General features: G+C 43.3%; 1 protein-coding gene and 1 long non-coding RNA gene across 3 annotated transcripts in view; one reads left to right on the forward strand and one right to left on the reverse strand.

The window, feature by feature from the left end:
- Positions 1-408: 408 nt before the first annotated feature.
- Positions 409-17,868, forward strand: part of LOC148000319 (uncharacterized) — a 34,892-nt gene continuing 17,432 nt past the window's right edge. The window contains exon 1 of the long non-coding RNA XR_015641945.1: positions 409-522. This is a non-coding gene — a long non-coding RNA (uncharacterized LOC148000319). The remainder of the gene's footprint in view (positions 523-17,868) is intronic.
- On the reverse strand, positions 11,064-17,587 carry LOC148000320 (sperm motility kinase 2B-like). 2 transcript variants are annotated; one of them, XM_087591896.1, is made up of 4 exons: positions 14,969-17,587; positions 14,465-14,635; positions 13,799-13,954; positions 11,065-11,554 (listed from the first exon to the last, which is right to left on the reverse strand). In XM_087591896.1, exons 1-2 carry the CDS (start codon positions 16,759-16,761, stop codon positions 14,599-14,601), a joined length of 1,830 nt encoding a protein of 609 aa, XP_087448022.1. In that variant the 5' UTR covers positions 16,762-17,587; the 3' UTR covers positions 11,065-11,554; positions 13,799-13,954; positions 14,465-14,598. The 2 variants fall into 2 exon arrangements, with proteins under 2 accessions (XP_087448023.1, XP_087448022.1); XM_087591897.1 differs by lacking the exon at positions 13,799-13,954 and having other exon boundaries at positions 11,064-11,554.

Genomic DNA, 17,868 nt, shown 5'->3' on the forward strand with positions numbered 1-17,868 from the left:
TCCTAGGTCAGCTACAAAGGTTGGTAATAAGTTTAAAGACCCCAAAGATAGTACAAGATAATTTTGGCTTCCGATGATTCATCCCCTGTGTAGTGGTCAAGTACTCCTCAGTCACTTTGAGCAGTCTTCAACACAGATGTCGTTTTTTCAGTGAACCTGCACTTACATTAGAAACAAGAGACTTGGTGCTTTTAGAAGCAGAGTCACTGGGAGAAGCTGCACAGGGCCCGCCCCTCTGCACTGGTCCCGCCTTCTTCCTCTCAATGGCTGAGATTCTCAGCGCGTCACTCCGGCGACCAGGTTGTGACCGCCCTCCCAGCAGAGAGGGAATCAAAGTGCAGGAAAAGGCGCGTGTGTGCAGGTGTAGAGGATCTAGTCTGGGTCAGGGCTATGGAAGGTGTGGAAACCCTGTTTCCTTGGTTACCTGAGAGGGCGGAGTAACAGCTCTGGTTGACCAGGCAGGTTAGGCAGGTCGGGATTCCCTTGCCAGGGTGATAATCCACCTCGGACCACATAGCTGAGGTAAAGAAGGGAGCAGGCTGCTTTAGAGGATCAGGGTCTGGACCTCAGCAGGTCATGGGGGGAAGGTGGAGGGCTACTCTGCGGGGTTGTACCGCGCCAGGGGAAAGGTTGGTGGCCAGTGCTTGTCCTGCCCGGGTTCACTGAACTTGAGCCCTGCATGGTTGCTTACTGAGGCGGTCCCTTGCCCCAAGGGCTCTGGCAGTGGGGCGGACCCCATGCAAACTTTACTAAGCAGGGCGCTGGTGAGGCAGGCCAGGGCCCTCAGGGGTCTCTTCACCCGAGGTAGTAGTGCTCAACTGGAAGTTCCCTACCCTCAGCCTGCCTGGTCCTTCCCAGCAGGTGATTGAGGGAACTGACAGGTTGAGGGTGTCTCACTTTAAGCCTTGGGCCCATCTCATTCTCACTCAGGTGCTCCAAGTTCCTGCTCTCCTTTCCCTGCCTGTGACACCTGCTGCTGCACTCCACACACCACCCTTCCTGGTTCATGCTCATCTCTGGAGAGGTGGCTGAGATGCTAATATTATAGGGAAATGAACCAGAGAGATTTCCTCTACCACCTGAAGCCAACATTCATGAAGGGTTGGAGCTCAGGCAGTCAAGAAAAGTGTCTTTTTCCAATCCTGAGAGAGACAAACAAAACAGCAAGTCATTCTTCTCTCTGGCTCTGTCTCTATCTGTCTCTCTGTCTCTCTGCTCTCTCTCTCTCTCTCTCTCTCTCTCTCTCTCTCTCTCTCTCTCACACACACACACACACACACACACACACACACACACACACACACACACCACAACACAGACAGACAGAGATCTGCTCTTGCTTGATAGATGTGTGAGAAAAAAATTGTTGGTTCGTGTTGAATGCCATTTATGTTGAATTCTGGCCAGTATTGCTTTAAGCATCAAATTCATTTTCCATTTACTCCAGGGTTTGTTTAACAGACTGGTAAGGCACAGTGATTTGTGTCTTTTCTTCCTGAAGGCCCTTGGATGTTCTACCCTTATGTTAACTTCCACATCTAGTAACCTTATACTAATCCACACCTAGTAATCTTATAGTAATAAAGATGTTGTTATGTAGTTAATTGGTAGGCGGTGTCTGTATGTAAAGAGCTTTGCAGGTAACTTTTCTGTTGCTCTTTGCTGTCATCCACATTTTTACTAATACATACAGACATTGAGAGACTTTGTGAGAGGACATGAGGGAGATGGGTTTCTCTGATTTAGTTTCCATTAAGATACTTCCCAAAAAATAACTTTCATATACAGCATATGTATTTAATAAAGATCTGTTAAGTATCTATTGTGCAAGAGACGCTTTTCAAAAGCAGGTGAATATCACCTCATGGGACAGCCGTCTTCTAGAAGAAATTCAGATCATAAATAAATAGAATATGCCCTTGTCAGATGATGTTAAAGAACTTAAGAGAAAATGCAGGGAGAAGGCAGAGCCAGAAATGGGTTTCAATATGACTAGATGTCTTCTATATTTTCAAATATATTTTATGCATGCGAGTGTGTGTGTGTTTGTGTGTGTGTGTGTTTGTGTGTATGTGTGTGTGTGTGTGTGTGTATGTGTGTGTATACCAGGTTGTGAGCATTGTTCGCATGCACAGTCTAGAGGAGGATTTCGGGTGTCCTGCTCTATCATTATCCTGCTTAGTGCTTTGAGATGGTGTCTGAACTTGAAGCTAGGTTGGCATGCCAGCACCAATATTTCTTCTGCAGCTCTCAAGGCTTTGGTTTAGACGCACATATGTAGTCAGATGTGCTTTTTATGGAGATTTAAACTCGGGTTTATGTTTGCCCAGCAAACACCCATATACACTGACCTAGTTCCCTTAAGGCTGATTGTATATGACTTCTTTTTTTCTGCATTTGCTCCTTTTTTATTTATTTTTATTATTCATTTTAATTTTTATTGGGTATTTTTATTTACATTTCTCTTTTTCTTTTCTTTTCTATTTTTTTAAAATGTATTTACATTTCAAATGTTATTCCCTTTCGTGGTTTCCTATCCATAACCCCCATCCCATTCACCCTCCCAGTTCTTTTATAATTTTCTTTCCTCCCCAAACATCTCCCTTTCCTGTCTCCCCGCCCTGAAATTCCACTACAGTGAGAGGTCCAGACTTGGCAGGACAAAGGGTTTCTCCTCCCATTGGTACCCAACAAGGCCATGCTCTGCTACATGAAGCTGGAGCCATGGGTCTGTTCATGTGTACTCTGTGGGTAGTGGATTAGTCCCTAGGAGCTCTGTTTGATTAGAATTGTTGTTCTTTTGGGCTTTTTGTTTTATGATGGAACATCTTTTGGGAATACGGCCAGGACAGGTATAGCAGGGTCCTCAGACAGTCCAATTTTCAATTTTCTGAAGAACCTCCAGACTGATTTCCAGAGAGTTTGTACCCATTTGCAATCCACCAAACAATGGAGGAGTGTTCCTCTTTCCCCACATCCTCGTGACCATCTTCTGTCACCTGAGTTTTTATCTTAGTCATTCTGACTTGTGTGAGATGGATTCTCAGGGTTGTTTCAATTTGCATTCCCTGGATGACTCCAGATGTATGCTCAACATTTCTTTAGGTGTTTCTCCGTCATTCGATATTCCTCAGCTGAGAATTCTTTGTTTAGCTCTGTACCCCATTTTTTTCATAGGGTTATCTGACTCACTGGAGTCTAACTTCTTGCGTTCTTTGTATATTTTGGATATTAGCCCTCTATCAGATGTAGGATTGTTAAAGATCTTTTCCCAATCTGTTGGTTAAAGTCACACCATGGCATTATATATTATTTGGGACTAATATGAAGGGTATCATTTCCCTAATTTCTTTCTCAGCCTGTTTATCCTTTGAATAGAGGATGGCTACTGATTTGTTTGAGTTAATTTTATATCGAGCCACTTTGCTCTTTGTCAGGCTTAGTAGTTCTCTGGTTCAACTTCTGTGGTCACTTAAGTATTCTATCATATCATCTGCGAATAGTGATATTTTGACTTCTTCCTTTCCACTTTGTATCTCTTTGACCTTCATTTGTTGTCTGATTACTCTGGCTAAGACTTCAAGAACTATATTCAATAAGCAGCAAGAAATAGGGCAACTTTGTCTACTCCCTGATTTTAATGGGACTGTTTCATTTTTCTATCCATGTAGTTTGATGTTGGCTACTGTTTGCTGTATATTGCTTTTACTATGTTTAGGTACCGACCTTTATACCAGGACTTTTATTATGAAGGGGTGTTGAATTTTGTCCATTGCTTTCTCAGCATCTAATGAAATTATCATGTGGTTTTTATGTTTGAGGTTTTTTTTTTATAAAGTGAAATCTGTTAATGGACTTCCATATATTGAACCATCCCTCTCTTCCTGGGGTGAAGTCTACTTGATCATGACGGTTGTTCATTTTTATGAATTCTTTGATCCTGTTGCGAAAATTTTATTGAGTATTTTTGCATTGATATTCAAAAGGGAATTTGGTCTGTAGTTCTCTTTATTTGTTGGGTCTTTCTGTGGTTTCAGTATAAGTAATTGTGACTTCATAGAAGGCATTTGGTAGTGCTTTCTCCATTTCTATTTTGTAGAATGGTTTGGAGAGCATTGGTATGAGGTCTTCTATTAAGGTCTGATAGAATTCTGCATTAAACCCATCTTGTGGTGGGCTCTTTTTGATTCGCAGACTTTTAATAAATGGTTCTTATTCTTTAGGAGTTATGGGGCAATTTCAGTGGTTTATCTGTTCCTTGTTTATCTTTGGTACTTGGTATTTGTCTAGAAAACTGTCCATTTCCTCCAGATTTTTAAGTTTTGTTAAATTTGGCCTTTCTTAATAGGACCTGATGATTTTTTTAATTTCCTCAGATTCTGTTGTTATGTCTCCTCTTTTATTTCTGATTTTGTTTATTTGGACACACTCTCTGTGCCCTCAGGTTAGTCTGTCTAAGGGTTTATCTATCTTATTGATTTTCTCAGAGAACCAGCTCTTGGTTTTGTTGGTTCTTTGTATAGACATTTTTGTTTCTACTTGGTTGATTTCAGCCCTGAGAATGATTATATCCTACCTTCTACTGCTCTTGTTTGCAGTTGCCTTGTTTTGATCTGGAGATTTTAGGTGTGCTGTCAAGCTGCTGATTTGTGCTGTCTCCTGTTGTTTGCTTTTTTCAGGCAGTCACACCTATGAGATTTCCTCTTCACACAGCTTCCATTGTGTCCCATCAGTTTGGGAATGTTGTAACATCATGTTCATTAAACTCTAAGGAGTGTTATAATTTCTTTCTTTATTCCTTCCTTGACTAAGGTATATGTGTGTAGAACATTGTTCAACTTCCATGTATATGTGGGTGTTCTTTCATTATTGTTGTTATTGAAGATCAGCCTTAGTCTGTGGAATATGATGGATTGCATGCAATTATTTCTATATTCCTGTATCTGTTGAGGTGTGTTTTATGACCCGTCATATGGTCAGTTTTTGAGAAGATACCATAAGGTGCTGAAAAGAAGGTGACTCTGGAGTCTGACTCCTTGGTCCCTGGTTTCCAACAGGGCTCCTGTCAGGACTGTGGCCCTGTCTGTAGCAGACCTCCTGTGAGGGCCTTCCTACTGGAGGATATTCAAAGGGGCAGAGAAGCTGCTGATATGTTGCCCAGGCTGCAGTAGATATCCTGGGAGGCCTTCAGACTGTGGCGTCTTCACAGGAACATTCAAACTGTGTCCTCTGTGAAGCTGTTCTGGGGACACAGATAAAGGGGGGTGACAATGGACTGTGGTTTCTCTTTCCTTGAGGGCAGCCACAGGACAGGGAGGCCTTTTATTGTTTTTGGCAACTGCCCTGCATGTCACAGAGACCCTGGGAGGCCTCCAGATTGTGGTGTCAATTTCCCAGATGCCCTGTATAAAGAGGACCTCTTGGAATGCCCTCAACTGTGGTGTCCTGTGTGCATTACATCTCCTGGGATGTCTCAAATTGTGTTTTCAGATGCCCTGGGTGTAGCAGATTTCCTTGGATGCCTCAGCATGCGGTATCAAATGTTCTGAGTGCAGTACTTCTTCTGATACACTTCAGGATATTACGCCTAATGTTCAGAGTGCAGTGGATCCTCTGTTAAGCCTCAAGATATAGTATCTTCCAGGAAGCAGACTAGCTAGCAGTCTGTCCCTGCAGAAAGGGAGAGGCAGAAAGCCTGTCTGACATTTTCTTCAGTGAAAGTCACTCCTGGTTTATCACACTCTGTAGGACTAAATTCCTCATGTGAAAAAGGCTTTATTTCAAGGGTGAGGTTACCACTTCCACTGGTGTGGTCAAACCGTGAGAATCTGAAGATTCAAAATTCTCATCTTCAACAGGGTCCTTCCACACACCCCATTTCAAGTGATAAGATCCCATTCTTTGTCAGTTAATGTCTTTACTGTAACTGCTGAAGCTTGAATTTTCACTCTAATTCAGCCAAACTAAAGAGGGCTGAAGTTTGATGTTCTGCAACTCAAGATCTATGACTGCTAGAGAAAACTTCTCTCCAAGGACACACTTAGTAAATTTTACACTGTTTACTTGCATCTCGAACCATTTAATTTTATCATACACCTCATTCGTTTCCTTCATCCATTTTTCCAGAGATACTAAGAGCATCAAGCCAGCAAAATCATTTTCTGATTTTTCCCCCAACTTGTAGAAAATTTTGTATACCTAATCACCAAAGTCATGAAGATAATCAAAGGCATTGGCTTCTTTAAGTTTGAAAGACAGTATCAACCACAGATCTTCAATATTTTCCGACCCCCAGAAGACAGAGTATGAGTGGAGGTTTCAGTAATTGAAGGAGCTGGTGAATTGTTAAACCAACTCCACATTCTTAAAAGTCTCATATTTACACATCTGCTCCTCTAGAACCATTCCAGGTACCCACTATGTATTGGTTAGAGTTCTCTAGACTCACAGAATTTATAGGTAGTCTCTGTATAGTAAGGGAACTTGTTGATGACATACAGTCTGTAGTCCAACTCCCCAACCATGGTCAGCAGCAGCTGTGAATGGTGTCCAAGGATATAGCAGTGTCTTAGTCCCACAAGACAGGCAGGCTAAGAAGAGAGAACCTTCCTTATTCCAAAGTCCTTATGTAGGTCTCCAGCAGAAGGTGTCTGGAACTTGCTTTGTCCCAGATGGCCTTGAACTCTGAGATCGCCAAGCCTTAGTCTCCTGGAATTCATAGGCACTGTGCCCCAAGATCTCCATGCCAAGATACAGGTCAAATACTTCTATCTCCCAGCCTTAAGATCAGTATCAAAGGTGAACCTTTCAATTCTGAATTGTAGTTCATTCCGGATATAGTCAAGTTGACAACTAGGAATAGCCACAATAGATATGTATGCACTTATTTGTGTGGATGTGTGCATGTTGTGTGTCCATATAGAGACTATTTTGTTGGGCTTCACATTTTTAAGAGTATTAAAAGTTTTGACTGTCCACTTTCATCATATTGAATTTCATTGTCTTCATTGTAATGTGTTGTAGTGTTCCCTGGTCATAGATGCACCTCATCTTGTGAGGTCCGAAATGAAGCTCTCAGGGTCTCTCCAATGAGACTCATGGAAACAGTGATCTATGCAGTAGCAAGAGTAATTTAATCTGGCATGCCTGGGTCTTCCCAGTTCAAAGGAGATGACCCTGAGCAGTCTCTGATAGGGAGTTATATACCTTGAAAACTATTGGACACAATTCAAACATTGGTAACTAGGCAGGGTATTAATGATGGGGTGAAGTGACATTCAAGCTGACTCGTGATCAGTGGACCATTGTGGACTTTCCAGCGGGCACAGTGGGGAGTCAAGGATAGGTCTGTGGAGTTACAGGTGGGTTTGTCTGACAGTCTGGCTTATAGATGCTCAGGAAACTAACTACTCCTTGGAAGGGAGGGGTCTGTGTGCATGGAGGTTTGTGGGGAAACTTTCCCACTGGACTTGGATCGACCCAACTATGACTCTTCATTCCCCCATTGTCTGTTAGTACAGCTTCCTTCTTGAAGCTTACAGTCCTCCAGCTTGTATTTTGCCTCCCTATTTGCAGCTACACCTAGTGTGTCTTAAGATCATTAACTGGACTATATTCACTTAGCAAGGGTCCAGCTAGAGGACCTTCATAACGGGAAATTAAGACACACAGTCCATACAGACATATAGTTAGCAGGGACAATAGACTGAGGACTGAGACTGAGTCAACATTGACTTGAGGGGGTTGGTGTGCGTTTGAACCTCTATTTTCCTACAGCTAGAGCCAGGTAGTCTTCCTCAGTGGAGGAGCAGGTCTGGCATGGTTGTAGTGCACCCATGTGGTGACTGTGTTCAACAGATGATGAAATGTCCTTTTCACCTTGGTTTAGGCTCAGCTTGGTGAAATCTTAACTTGTGAGGTTCTGGAACCAGGCCTGCTTCATAGAGGGTACATTATTTAGGCCAAACATATTCATGAGCCTATTGGGGAGCTCTGACCTTAAATATTAAATTATCATTTTTCAGATCTGTAATAGCTGTCAACTGTAGGCTGGCTACAATGGGGGCTATAATGCCATCTATATCTAATATAGGGCAGAGGGAAGGAGCATCATGCAGTCCCCACCAGTCTCCAAGGCTAATATAATTAAGGTCTCTTTTAGAATTTTATTAATCTTTTCTAACTTTTCTGAACTCGGGGGACAATATACACAGTGGAGTTTCAAACTAGTCCCAAAGACCTTAGCAAGTCCCTGACTTACCTGAAATACAAAGGCAGTCCCCATTATCTGATCCTATTACCTTAAGTGGTCTAAACCTCGGTCAACTGGCAAGCATTCTATTTTGTCATGTTAGTGACTCTGGATCTTTCTGGGAACAGTTCTTGTTAAAGAGGCGGGTACTATTACCTTACCTTTAGTCGATCGTCATGAGCCCATTTAATTTCTTTTTCTACATATATCAGCTGTTCTGGGCAGTTTTGCTAGGACAGTGGCCAATCTAGAGATGACTCTTTACTTCAAGGTTGCATCCTAAGCAGCCTTATCAGCCCGGCTGTTATCTCTAGCCATTGGATCTTTTGGCAAAGGTTTCCATGCACATGAGCCGTTGTAAATGCCTATCTGGCTGTCCCTGAAGATGTTAACAACCAGTCCTCTTCCCATGATGAGGGCCTGTTTTAATGTTCTTAGTTTGACCATTTGAAATGAAGTGCTTGTAGGAAGACACTGAGTCCAGATTACCTCCATTTGTATTGTCACCACTGCCCCTGCCCTCCTCTCACCCCCATGGATGAAGCTGCTTCTGTCCATAACCCAGGTCTGTTCTGTTTCTGACAAAGGAGTGTTCCTCAAGTCAGGTCAGGTACTGAACACCTGTGCCACAACCTCGTCACATTGATGGAATGGACAGTCCCAAGTCAGGGTCAGGTGGTAGAGTTGCAAGGTTTAGGAAAACAGGTGGTAGAAAACGTCTCAGCCAGGGAAAACTCTGATAATGAAGCATGTAGGCATTACTGAATCATCAGTCAGAATTGTAGGGGTAGTCATGAGTGTCAATGTAAATTTATCGAAGCTTGTAATCTTTTGTCCTGGATCGGTGGTTTGTTGGCTGGAAGTGGTCTAATTAATTCTTTCTGTCATGATCTGCACTATTCTACAATCTCCCTGCAACTTAACTTTTCTCTAACATTTGGTACAAACTTAATTGATGAAAGTCGGGGCTATCATATGAGAATTTTGTTTGCTCTTATTTAATATCATATGTGAACCTGGGACAAATTATTATTGAGATATGCTTATAGAGCCTAGTGGCAAATCTGGAGACACTCCCTACCCCTTACTGAATTGAAGCCCTAATCTGGGTGGGTTCCTTGTGGGGCCAGGAGCCATTTGTAAGCTCTGTTGAAAGATACTTTTGCCCACATGGAGCCTCTCCTGTCAGGGATGCTGGATGCCAGTTTGCACTGTGTCAGCAATGAGCAGAAGAGCAGGGAAAAAGGGCTTAAATCCTTATGACCTTGTGAGCCATGAAACTCTGAACCAATCCTAAAGAAAAAGAGGATTCAACAAGTGTCTGCTGGCCATTAAACTCAGGAGCTCTGGAAGAGCGCTCAGTTCTCTTCACCTCTGTGCCATGTCTCCAGCCCTAAGGCTGAATCTGTCAATAAGGAAGGAGCTGGCTGCTGGGCTGAAGTAGGCTTTTGTTGTTTCTAGTGAAGAAGAAGTGTTTAGAAGGTAGGGGTTGGGGAGGAGGGGAAATGTCTGAAACATTTTATCCTCTATTGCTGACACCTTGGAGAGTTAAAAGGTCTCTCTCCTGGTGGCCATTTAACATCAAAAGCAGGCCACTCCAAGTTTCATTAAGTGGTCCTTAGTCCTAAATTCTTGAAAATTACTCAGAATAAGATTAAGGTGAGAAAACAATTGGTCCCCTGTCTAAAATTTTCATCAGTTCAAGTCCAAAACATGAAAACAAGAATGCAAAAAAAGAACAACTAACACACAAACCAAGTGTCCCTTTTCAAGGGCAAAGTACACAGACCAACCCCATCCCTGCCATGGATAGGATAACTCAGGCTATCTGCTCCTGCCAGAAGTGAGATGCACACAGGTTCTGGTGACTTTGCTGGCCTCACCCTGGATCAAAGTTCTCTGACATTGCTGGCCTCTGGACAGGTCAAATCCCTGTTACCTAGCCTCTGTGAGCCCTCCTGATGCTTGCAAGAAAGAAAGGAGCCAAAAGCAGAACACAATGAAGCTAGATAGAGAGAGCACAGAGAAGTCAACCTCAGTACCTAGGTGTAACTGCCACTCCTCCCTTTCACCACTCTCCCATGGGTCCCACAGAAGAAGCAAGTTTCCAGTTGAATACACCAATGTGAGGTCCAAACTGAACCGATTCCAGGACCTCTTGATTGAGATTCATGGAGACAGTCATCTATACAATATCAAGAGGAGTTCATTCTGCCTTATTGAGGCCTTCCCGCTTAAAGGGAGGTGACCCTGAATAAACTCTGACAGGGAGTTATATACCTTGCTAAGAACTGGGGCAGAATTCAAGCAGTTGGTAAGTAGGCAGGATATTATTGATGGGGCGAAGTGACCTCCTACTGACTAGTGATCAGTGAACCATTCCTGCTTTTCCAGAGGGGAAGGAGAGGTGAGTTGGAAATCACAGGTAGCTTTGTTTAACAGTTTGGATTGCAGTTCTCTGGGAACTGACTATTCCCTGGATGGGATGGGTCATTGTGCTTGAAGGTCGGCAGTGGAACTTTCCCACTGGTCTTCAATTGACCCACACCTCTGGCTCTTTCAAGAGTGATTCCTTCCCACAGGCAGTGGTCTTTGCTGTAGTAGAATCAAATATGGGGAGAGTATAGAAAGGAGGCAAAAGAAGGAAATAAATAATTTAGGTTAAATAAAAATGGCAAGAAACCATTAGCCAGAAAAAGAATTTTAAGATGGGGAAGAGAAAATATCAAAAGGTAAAAATACAAAGTACCATGTTGTCAAATACAGAGTAGTCAGTCTCAACAAATATATACACAAGCAACAAATATAGGCTCTGCAGGTATATTTATATTTATTTCTGGATACACAAGATAAGTAAAAATATATAACAAATTTAATCACGTAAAGAAGTCCATCAACTTAAGAGTGAAGGCATGAGAAAAGTTTTATATAGGATAGCTGGGAGAGTTTGGAGAGGAGGTACAAAAGAGGGAGGTGATGTCTTGTTTCAATTAAAACATTAAAATATTAGATAAATACATATGTATGAACAAAATTATATACAAATTAGAGGAATAAAAGGCAAACCTTACAATCTTCAAAAGAAAACACACAGAAAAAAAAATAAGCCCCAAGAAATCTATATCTCGGAGCATCTTTCTTTCACCTGCCCTCCTAGTGGAAGGAGCAGGATGTTGGAGACCCTTTTGTTATACATGGATTTTAGTCCAGGTGAGTCCCAAATGGTCCAACGGTCCACTCATCAGGCCACTCATTGTGTCCAGTCCGTTGTCCAGCAGGATCAAAAGTCCTTGGCTGCCTGGACTGCATAAAGAAAACTGGAGTTAAACAAGAGAAAGAAAAAATATTCACTAGAAAACCCGAGTAGGTTTTTTGCCACGGGACATAGGTTCATGTTCACTGGCCAAGAAATAGACAGACATGACTATAAAATTTAGACAGTCCATAGTTGGAAAAGTCTAGATAGATCTATAAAGAGTTAATGTGTGCATGAGACATACATTACCTCAGAGTTACCCCTCTCTCTCTCTCTCTCTCCCTTTCTCTCTCTGTCTCTCTCTGTCTCTCTGTCTCTCCCTCTCTGTCTCTCTCTCTCCCTTTCTCTCTCTCTCTCTCTCTCTCTCTCTCTCTCTCTCTCTCTCTCTCCGTTTCTCTCCCTTTCTCTTTCTTTCTCTCCGTTTCTCTCCCTTTCTCTTTCTTTCTCTCTCTGTCTCTCTCTGTCTCTCTCTCTGTCTCTCTCTCTCTCTCTCTCTCTCTCTCTCTCTCTCTCTCTGTGTGTGTGTGTGTGTGTGTGTGTGTGTGTGTTTGTGTGTTGGTGTCTGTCTGTTTGTCCTCATACCTGAAGGCCAGGAATAATCATCAAATGCTTTTTTACCTCAATATTGAGACAGAGTAATATGTCAGTAATCTCAGCTCATCAATCTGCCACACCTGCCTCTGTTAAGCTCAAGGCCTAAGATGACACCATGATTCTTCCTTGTCTGATTTCCAGAGTCCTTTTGTTGCACTGTGACACTTTACCCAACATCCATCTCCCCAGCTGCAGAGACCAGATCTGCCAGGTAAAAATATTTAGAATGTCCTTTTTCTGACAGGATTGCACTCAGCCTGGTACTTCCTCTTGCCTATACTGGCCTTGAAGTTGTGTTACTTGACAGGGTAGAGTGGCTCAGAACTGAAACTTCTACATTGCAGAATTAGAGACAGGAAGAAGAGGATCGTGCTCAAGGTAATCTTTAGCTACAAGGTGGCCTGTTGGGATTTAAGAGACCTTGATGAAAACAGAAATGTTCACAGCATAGCATTACACTAAAGGAGGAACAGAGGCAGCAAGATCAAGAGGAAGACAAAGGTAGCCTGGGCTTTCATTCTATCCCGAGTGGTATTCTCTCTGAATTTTAGGTTTGACTGTGTGAACACTAAAACCAGCATAGCAATACTATTCCAAAATAGAAAAAAAAACAAATGTCAGAAAAAAATGAGTGTATGCTTAATTTACATAAACATATCAGAAAATAAGAACCAATTTCTCCTGTCTATTGTACATGGAATATGTTCCCTTAGCATACACCTGTGAGTCTGTTAGAATTAAGAGTGATATATTAAGGATTTTTATTGGAGTGGTTAGTGTTTTTCATCTGTTGGTTTTTAATTTTGTGAATCTATTTCCATCAATTGGGATTTTATACTTGATGTTTCTATTTTGTGTTTTCCACTTAAGGCCATCCTGAGGGGTACATGGCTCTCTAGGAGTCCAGTATAAGAAACATCCATTGAGACCCACCTGCATGGAAGTAGTTCATGTAAAAGTAAAGACAGACACACTGACAGAGATATAGACTCACCAGGGCTTCTACATATCAGGGTATGGATGGCAAGGGATCATCAGGGTGTGAGGCCAACTCTTAAAACCTAGGCTGGCCAGTGTCTGTGAGAGGCTTTCCTTGGTTTTGTCTGAGTAGCTAACCTGGTTCAGTGCTAGAGGCCAGCAAAGAACCCCTTTAATGAACTTTCCCAAACTTGTGCATTGTGGGTTCAGATACACGAGTTCATATAGTGCTCTTCTTGCTCCAGAGTGGAATATGATATGCTTTCCCACTCAAATTAGACAGGAAACGATTGTCTGTCGTAAGAGAATTTCCTGTAGCTCAGGGGATAAAGCACATGAGAAATATGTATGTGATCACAATGGTGGAGTACTATAGGGACATGCTGTTAAACTCAGCACATATCACTGCAGGATTACTATGCCAGGATCCTTGATGTCCTTTGAACAAATTAAGAGAGACACTGGGTCAGAGGGACCCTCCACGTCAGTCATATGGTATTCTGTACACCTCATGCTGTGGAAGATGTTGATACAGTCTAGTTAAAAAGAACACAGGAGATGATATCTTAACAAATGTAACAGTAGGAGGGACAGGGAAAGCTTCCCAGAAGCTCTCACAAAGGAATTGCAAGGCTGTTTAACTGGGCATAAAAAAGCAGTGTGCAAATTCTCAGGTTAATGGAAACAGCCTGGGTAGATTTATCCAGTGGAATGCATACTCCAGTGGAGGCCGGAAGCTGGCATGAGGTAGGGCCACACCAGTTTGCTTCTCCATCATTAAGTTATTCTTTTGACTCTGCTCATAACACCTGTCCCTCCTCCTTCGAGGAGGCTGTGACACAGGTAGGAATCGAGTTAGACATTTGAAAGTTGGCCTTGAGGGAGCAAACAGAGAGAGGTGAGTAATTACAGGGCAGAACTGGTGAGAGCGAGGGCACAGCTGCCTTGGGAGTCACTCCACAGTATGGGTTTTGTAAGCTTTACCCTGAGTTGGGTCTGAGGACTTAAGCAATATAAACTGTGATATCATTTGCAGGGCAGTGGGGATGGGTAAGGGTCTGGTCAAAGTTTGACAGGAGAATTCCCTTCAGAGGAGACATAGAGGTCTCATATTCCACCTGGGAACCCATTTTAGCTCAGGTCTGATGGGCTGACTAGGGAGACTTTTCTGAGAAGTCTACTTCATGAAGAAGACCATGTTCTCTGCAAGAAACAGGAAGCAAAGAACAGTACAGTCCCACAGAACAATCTCTGATGTTTACCTCTGCTAGAAGAGAGGGCAGAGGGCTACTGATCCACTGACACTTTTAGGCACTGTTCTACTTCATCCCTCCCTTCTGAGCAAGACAGAGTGAAAAGGCAGGCCTTCCTGCCTGGGGCTTTACCTGGAGAGACCTTGCTGTGGTGTGGACAGCTCTTCCTCTGGAGAAGGGGCCTGCAAGCACACAGGCACCTGGACGTCTGGCCTGGCTCCTCTGAGACTGTATAATTTTCAGCCAGGCCAACCCCTACCACTGGCTTAAAAGCCAGGGAGCTGAGGCTGCTGTTCTTCAGGACTTGAAAAGAAAAAGACAGAAAAGAGGCTCTTGGTGTCTGAAAAACAGAGAACTTCCTGTGCTTTCCATAAAGAGTCATAGCACCCCACTGGTTGTCTTAGGACTCTCTGCCCCATTTGGGCATGCCCCCACCTCCCTCTCGTCCTGCTTTAATCAGTGTCTCTGATTCCCCTTATGACTCACAAAGCATCAGATCACCCTTCAGGGGTTTCTATGGACTTAATCTTTCTGAAGTTACAGTTTGTCAAGTTTCTGTGTGCCTCAAGGACCATCCTCATTTGTCACAAAGGACAGGAGGGAATATGGATGAAATGAATGAGGACATGCACCCACCTGGTTCTGTGGGTGACACAATGTTCTCCTCTCTTCCTGAGAGCCAAGTTATTGCAGGAGACTTGATTTTCTGATGGTGGTGGCAGACAGCAGCACAGGTTTCGAAGGCTTCTACTAATTGTCTTTTTAAACCCCTTCCAGTGGTGACGCCATCCCCGACGGGAAGCTGGGCAAGGAACTTGTGGCTGGCCACTAGTGACGGTATCTTCATGAACCATGGCCTCTTCCTTGATGAAGGTATTTTTGTCCACGAGTGTCTCTCTCTGCCAGGTATCTCCAGAGCAGCCTGCAAGGCTTATCCCCTTAGGTGTCTGCAGTGATGCACAGAAATCATGTGGCGGTATGAAGGAGGACACATTCCGGTCTGCTGTAGTGGAATAGGTGTATTGAAGTCGAGGTGACTGGATATGTTCAGTTAGACTACAAGACAACACAGTCTTGGAGTCTGAGAATGTCTTCCTGATTTGCAGCCTGTTATCCCTGAATTCTTCAGCTATAGGACAGTCCAGGAGATCGAGCTGGAGGGTGTTGGTCCTTGTTTGCTGGTAGCCTACAGCATGCCTTCTGACAACCTTCCTGGAATTCTTCCTATCCTCCTTCTCCCGAATATTGGATGAATGTGAGGACAAGGTGAAGGAGGAGAGAAGAGGTCCCTTTCTTTTAAGAAAACGAGGGAAGGAGTGAAGATCTTCTAGACCTGGCTCCACTTGGTGGTGTGTGCAGACTTTCCTGAGTGGCTTGTGCTGTTGAATCAAGTATGTTTCCAGCACCTCGTTGATATTTTGGTCTATCAGAGACTCAGTGCTTTTCTCAGGTGTATGCCTCATGACTCTCATGGCTTTGATGGTGCTAGGACTTGGTGTTCCTGTGAACGTCTGTATGGATGTCGGTGGTGAGTAGGCCTGGCTGTCTTTGATCATGGGGCGCATCATAATTTGCTGGATGCTGGGCCTCCTGCTGGGATTTATCATCAGCATTTCCACTATAACATTGAAAATATCGTTGGCAACGTGAGGCGGAATGCTGAAATTGGCTGAACTGATTTGTCTCCTCACCTCTGCAAATGACTTGCCTAGGAAAGGCAAGTGCCCAGTCACCATGAAGAAGAGGAGGACACCTACACTCCATACGTCAAATGGGCGGCCCTCATATTCCTCAGCTTCAAAGAATTCTGGCGCACAGTATGGCAGCGTGCCACAGAAATCAATCAGCTTCTGCCCAGGAAGTGTTTTAGCAGCTAGGCCAAAATCACAGAGCTTGGCATTCCACCTTCCGTCTATCAAAATGTTGTTGGCCTTTATGTCTCGGTGGACAATATTATTGTCATGGCAGAATTGTACTGCCTCTAATATCTGTCTAAACATTCTTCGGGCCTCCCACGACTTTAAATATCCACATTCCCGGATTCGGTCCAGTAGGTCTCCCTGAGAGGCATGCTCCATGACCAGGTGGGTGGCCTCTCTTGTCTGGACCACTTCGACCACCTTGATGATATGAGGATGGCCCAGGGACTTTAGAATGTCAACTTCCCTGCTCATCACTGAGGAGCACTTCTCGGTGTTCTTGAGAACTTTTATAGCTACACAGGTGAGGGTTGGGACGTGATAGGCCATTTTTACCACTGAAAATCGTCCCCTTCCCAGGGTTCTTATGATCTTATAGTCAGTGGTAAAGTTCTCGATAGAGTCTCGGCTCTCTGGGTCCTGCTCCATGATCAGGCCCTCCTTTATATGGCTAGAAGCAAACTTGCAATGAGAAATAAAACAGACATTTAAAATCAGGATCCAGAACATGTTGATACGCTCAAATTCCTACATTAAAGATATGAGGAAAAAAGCTCAGAAAAACATCAGACAATCTAGCCACGTACTTTACATACTGGGAAGGGAAGGACAAGGACCTACTGCAAAGGAGCAGATGCAAAATATGACATAGAGGCGGTTGTCAGGGACCAACTGCAAACAGAGTATCCTAGACACTAAAAGCCACTAAATTGGAAAAGCTCACCATCCTCTCTCCTGATCTCAGCATTCTCTTTGAGTAGAGGCATCTAGAATACCAGCTTCAAGAGAAGGTGTAAAGAGAACAGATCCCCGAAAACCTATAATTTGCAGGATGGCGATCTGCATCTGGAGTTCCCAAATTTGGCTACTCAGGCAGAGGACCTGTAGGTGGTTCTCAGAACACAGGTGCCCACAGCTACCCTAACTCCAGCTCCAGGGTTTACTACACCTCTCGACTCTAAGCACACCTATACAGCACACTCACAGGTGGTATACACCACTTAAAATAGTGATACAAGTCTTTCTATATAATTTTATTAGTATGAGCTGTCAGGTTAGCAACGGAATCAGATTTTGGGGAAGTGGAACTATAGACAGGTATAGAGAGATTTTATTTTCTTACACAACTGAGTTATGCTATGTGAATATGTTATTGTATCAATCTTAGGGATGGTGTGAGAGACTCACAACCACCTGTAACTCCAGACCCAGAAAACCTGACTCCCTCTTCTGACCTCCACAGAATGCATCTGGGATATGGTACTCAAGGCATATGAGGATGCAAATCTGTCATACATATGAAGTGAAAAAATAGAATACTCTAACATAGCAAACATAATTTAATAAAACATGAAATAGAAGATAATAAAAAACATGGAAATGTAAATGCATAACTCAAGCCAGCAAATACAGAAACCAAAGTCAAAAAGAGCAAGTTGAAGTGTCCAATTTGGAGAAACTCACTATGTCAGGGTCCAAGAGCTCCTGAATGTCCAAGTCTAATTTCTGTTTCTTCAAACTCTAATTTCTTTCCAGCCAAGCAACAGCTTCTATACCTGTAAGGACAGAATGCAGCCTCAATCAGAGCTGTAAGTAGACAGGTGTCTATCCATTGTC

This window comes from Rattus norvegicus, chromosome 17 (assembly GCF_021556685.1).
Source record: "Rattus norvegicus strain SHRSP/BbbUtx chromosome 17, alternate assembly SHRSP_T2T, whole genome shotgun sequence".
Taxonomy (NCBI): domain Eukaryota; kingdom Metazoa; phylum Chordata; class Mammalia; order Rodentia; family Muridae; genus Rattus; species Rattus norvegicus.